Genomic DNA, 4,306 nt, shown 5'->3' on the forward strand with positions numbered 1-4,306 from the left:
CATATTTTTTTGGTTCCAGTAAGAGTCAAAACCGTAGCCTCTTAGGATATGATAATATTCATATAAGGGTGATGAGCCAGGGTACAGAATCTAGAATCCACACAGAAGGAATTTAGGAGCCATTTAAATTTTGGGAGCAGGAAAATCATATGGTCGATCATCTATGATATTTGAAAATCCTGGAAAACATGTAATAAGAAGCAGCCATTCATTGATCCCGAGGTAGAGTCTAGACAAACTACAGCTGGGCAAGTGTCTTCTAAGGTTAGTTTTTCCTGTGCACTGAATCGGCATTATAACACAATTAACAGAATCTCCTGTTCTGGGCTAGGTGGGCCTTGATTGAAATATCTCAGTATTTTCCCAGAAGAAATCAGACTCAAAATGTAAGTATCCAACCAGAAGTTTATTATGGAAGAATCACACATCTTAACTTCCCCTTGACCTTCACTTCGCTTCATTTTCATTACTTTTCAACCTGTGGGCAGGAAAGAGGGATGCAGCCAGACAAGAACGTTTAAGGAACAATTAAGCGATTCGTATGTTTCTATATAGTTCAGTAATGCTACTGCAAGGGAAAACAAAACCAGGCACCAGGCTCTGGAAAGAGACTTTTGTCCAGTCTCATTTGGCCCCTCGGCGCTGCCGGAAATAACGGTCATAGGCAGCATTGTATCCATACACCATGGCATAGCGTTCGCAAAGTTTGAAGTCATCACAAGCTTCCCGGTTGAGCTCGTATTGAGGCTTGTTGAGTTCTCGGATTCTAGAAAGTGAGGGAAAAAAAAAAAAAGCCAAAATTGAGAGGCATAATAAGAAGTAAGAAAAAAAGAATGTGAAAATATCGTAGAGAGATCCCATAGTGTTGGTGTTAGTGGCTCAGGTGTGTCTCTTTGTGACCCCAGGCACTGTAGCCAGACAGGTTCCTCTGTCCATGGAATTTTCCAGGCAAAAATACTGGAGTGGGTAGCCATTCCCTTCTCCAGGGGATCTTCCTGACTCAGGAATCGAACCCAGGTCTCCTTCACTGCAGGTGGATTCTTTACAGTCTGAGCCACCAGGGATTCCCCCAAGATGAAGAGATATTTACAGAACAAGGAGGAAAGGTGAAAGAGGGGGAATTTTCTTTTTCAATAAAAATAGAAATTTTCTGTCTTTCCTCCTTTACCTCCTCCCTCCCTCTCTTTTCTGGGCCTTTCACAAAATAGTCTTCTAGAAATTCAGTTGTTTTTGTATATTGTTTTTAAATTCTTTGATTTTGGAATATGCTTAGAAATAATATATATGATCGAAAAAAAATCCATTTCTCCCTCCATTCAGATCTGGGAATAATGATCTGCCCCATCACGTGTCATCACCTACCTCTCTTGGGCTTTCGCTCTCCATCTCTGTTGTGGTGATATAAAGGCGTTAGCGTTTCTCCTGTTAATGAAGGGATCTTGAAACAGAAAATAGGTGGAGTTTTAGGCAATCAGTCATTGATAATATTTCCGTGAGTATTCTCTGACACAAATATATTTGAAAGCTCACCCATTCATTTATGCATTTCATGTAACTATGAAAATTAGTTTCATAGTTTCATAACTATGAAGAGTAAAGGGGGAGATAAAGCAAATTTCATAAACTGCCTGATCCAAAGAAATTAATAACCTACATGTGGGTTACTAGAGACTTGGCACAAAGGCTACTATAGACCTTGCTTGTTTATTTTGCTTTGGGTCATCATTTTGCCTTTCTCAATTTTGGTATTTCTACTCGAGTGTATTTTTCATTCCTGTGAGGAGAATCCTCTTTGTCCTGAGGTCTTAAAACATAATTTTAGATTTTCAGTAAATGAACAGTTTAAACATCATAAAACCATAAACAAATTAAAGATAAGCATGGTATTTATTTCTCTACTCAGTCTTTTTAAGTATTTATATTTATATTCAATAGTGTCCAACAGAATGCTGATGTCTGTGGTCTCCCAGCTGACTTGGCCGCCAAGCCTGTACTTTGTCATTTGTCACTACTCCTCATTTTCCATCTGTGTGGTTGTTGTGGTACCAACTTAAACTTTCCAAATGAGATTTTATGATTCGTAAGTGTGTCGAAAGCATACTTGCCATCTGACAAATTTAAAAATTACTCATCTGGTGATTTTTTTTATAGTCATTGACTTTTAAAATTTACTTTACTTTTCCAAAAGATACCCTCTTTTTCCTCTCTGTTATGGGTATTATCATTTTGTCTTTTTAAGAATTAGGAGATTATTCAATACCTGAGATTCCAAAAAGGAATTCAAATATTTACTTACTGATTTCATAGGATTCCAGGCTTTCATGAGATTCTGGAATAAAAAAAAAAAAAGATTCATTTTATTGTTACTTTTTACAGACCACAGAAGTTTAAATATAGGGAAGGAAGGGAAGGGAAGAGTCAAAAAGGTGGGAGGAGTATATTTGGCAGTGTGGTTATTACAAATTTCAGGCATTTAGGATTTATGAGCTGTTTCTCTAGCTCTGTTCTTGCTGGGATATGTCTACTCTTTAGTTTTTCTGGTGTTAAAGGAGCCAGCGGCCCTGGTTTAAGCTAAAATTTTCTAAGAGCTATGAAGTCTTTAGGCTGGTAAAATAAGACAATTTAAGTGCTGCATGAAAGTCTCCAGGAAGCCTTCCTTGATTTAATTTGGGACCTGAAATCAAGGAAGGGACATAACATTGAGGAGACAGGCAAGACTCTCCAGGCAGGCTGGACAGATGGCTTGGCCGGGCTTCTCCACGACAGGTTCCTAAGAGGTTCTGAAAGCCTCTTAAGAACCTGTGTTAAACTGACAGCCACAGAAACCACTGGCTTCAGCTGACATCTCACATTGGGCATGATGCCAGGTCAGAGAAAGAACTGAGACGATGCCGAAGGAAAAGATTTCTTCTTTCTCCCATTCTCCTAGGCAAAGCAGGTAAATTTGGCAATAAGAAACTCATAGTTATAAGCATATGAGTGTGCTTGAAAAGTTAAAAAGAAGGTGAAAAACCAAATACTCTGATACAGAAAACTGGCGAATAATTTCAAGACTAAGGAGTAAACTACAGATAGCTGTTAATATAGTTGAGGCTCAAGGAAACCTAGAATATCCACATAATTGAACCATAAGACTGAATGACCTAAATCATGTTGCCTGAGACTTCTTTTCATTAGCTTTGAACAGACACACATACATTTAACAACACAGAGAACCAGGCAAAATTGGTCTTTTAACAATAGAAACTAAGAAAGTGATTTTTCTCTGAGATTCTTTAAATGTAAAACTTTTTTTTTAAATTCATTCACTAAAAAAAATGTTAACTTCATGAGATTGTTCTTTTCCTAGAGAAGGCCATACATATCACTTCGAGTGAAAACTGGTTTTCTTAAAGGTAAGTAATTCAACCAATACCCTTAACCAACTGTAACCAGTCAAAATAAACATCCTTATTTGTTTAAATGAGAGCTTAGGGGCTGGAGAATTGATATCTTTTTTTTTCCCCCCTGAAATAGCAAAGTTTCCAGGTATAGAGCAACTTACCATAGAAAGAACTTGTCTGTTAAGTTACATACAAGAATCTGGATATTGAAGAGGTAAAAAATATGATAAAAAAAAAAAAAAGACTTGATGGAGCAGATCAGTGCTCAAAGGACTTGAGAAATGTCAAATTCATGGTCCTCTAAGATTATAAAAGCAAAAGGGAAAGAAGAGAAGGAGGGAGAGGAAAAAATCCATGAAAACTGAAGTCAGAGGCAGAAAAGAAAAAAACAAAAACAGAGAGAGAGCAAGAGAAAGTTCTCACCATAACACAGAGCTGCCACAGCCAAGGCAGCCAGGATGGAGAGAAGGAGCAGGCTCTTCATGGTGTCTCCGGGTCACTCGCACCGTCTCCTGGAGCAGCAGTGGGGAGAGACAACTACAGGCTGTTGGTGAAAGGCTGTGGGGTTTTTATAAGAATCAGAGCAGCTGAAAGGGGTGGAACCAGTGGGAGGGGGCCGGAGAAGGTGGAGACTGGTTGGCATTCAATGAGCACTGGGACTTTTCCCAAATACTCATTCCTTCCAGATATTATCTACTCCGGGTGGGCAGTTTTCCCTCACTCCTGGACCTGACTTGTATGGCAGGAGACTGCCCTGGTACACAAGTTGTGGCTGTCCTATGTTTGGGTCAGACCTGGGCACAGGTCCACAGAGAAGGGAGTTGCCACAAACACGTGTTTGCCTTTCTAATTCCTTCTCTGGTCTGCCCTCCCTGGCCTTGACTTTGGGTCTTTCAGGTTTGGTCCATACACAAAGCCATAGT

The 4,306-nt window shown here is 39.3% G+C and overlaps 1 protein-coding gene across 1 annotated transcript; it reads right to left on the reverse strand.

The window, feature by feature from the left end:
- Positions 1-387: 387 nt before the first annotated feature.
- LOC102416261 (matrix Gla protein) lies at positions 388-3,960 on the reverse strand. The gene is made up of 4 exons (XM_006044868.4): positions 3,807-3,960; positions 2,297-2,329; positions 1,363-1,438; positions 388-766 (listed from the first exon to the last, which is right to left on the reverse strand). Exons 1-4 carry the CDS (start codon positions 3,865-3,867, stop codon positions 625-627), a joined length of 312 nt encoding a protein of 103 aa, XP_006044930.1. The 5' UTR covers positions 3,868-3,960; the 3' UTR covers positions 388-624.
- Between the last annotated feature and the right edge of the window lie 346 nt (positions 3,961-4,306).

The sequence above is a fragment of the Bubalus bubalis genome, chromosome 4, assembly GCF_019923935.1.
Source record: "Bubalus bubalis isolate 160015118507 breed Murrah chromosome 4, NDDB_SH_1, whole genome shotgun sequence".
NCBI lineage: Eukaryota > Metazoa > Chordata > Mammalia > Artiodactyla > Bovidae > Bubalus > Bubalus bubalis.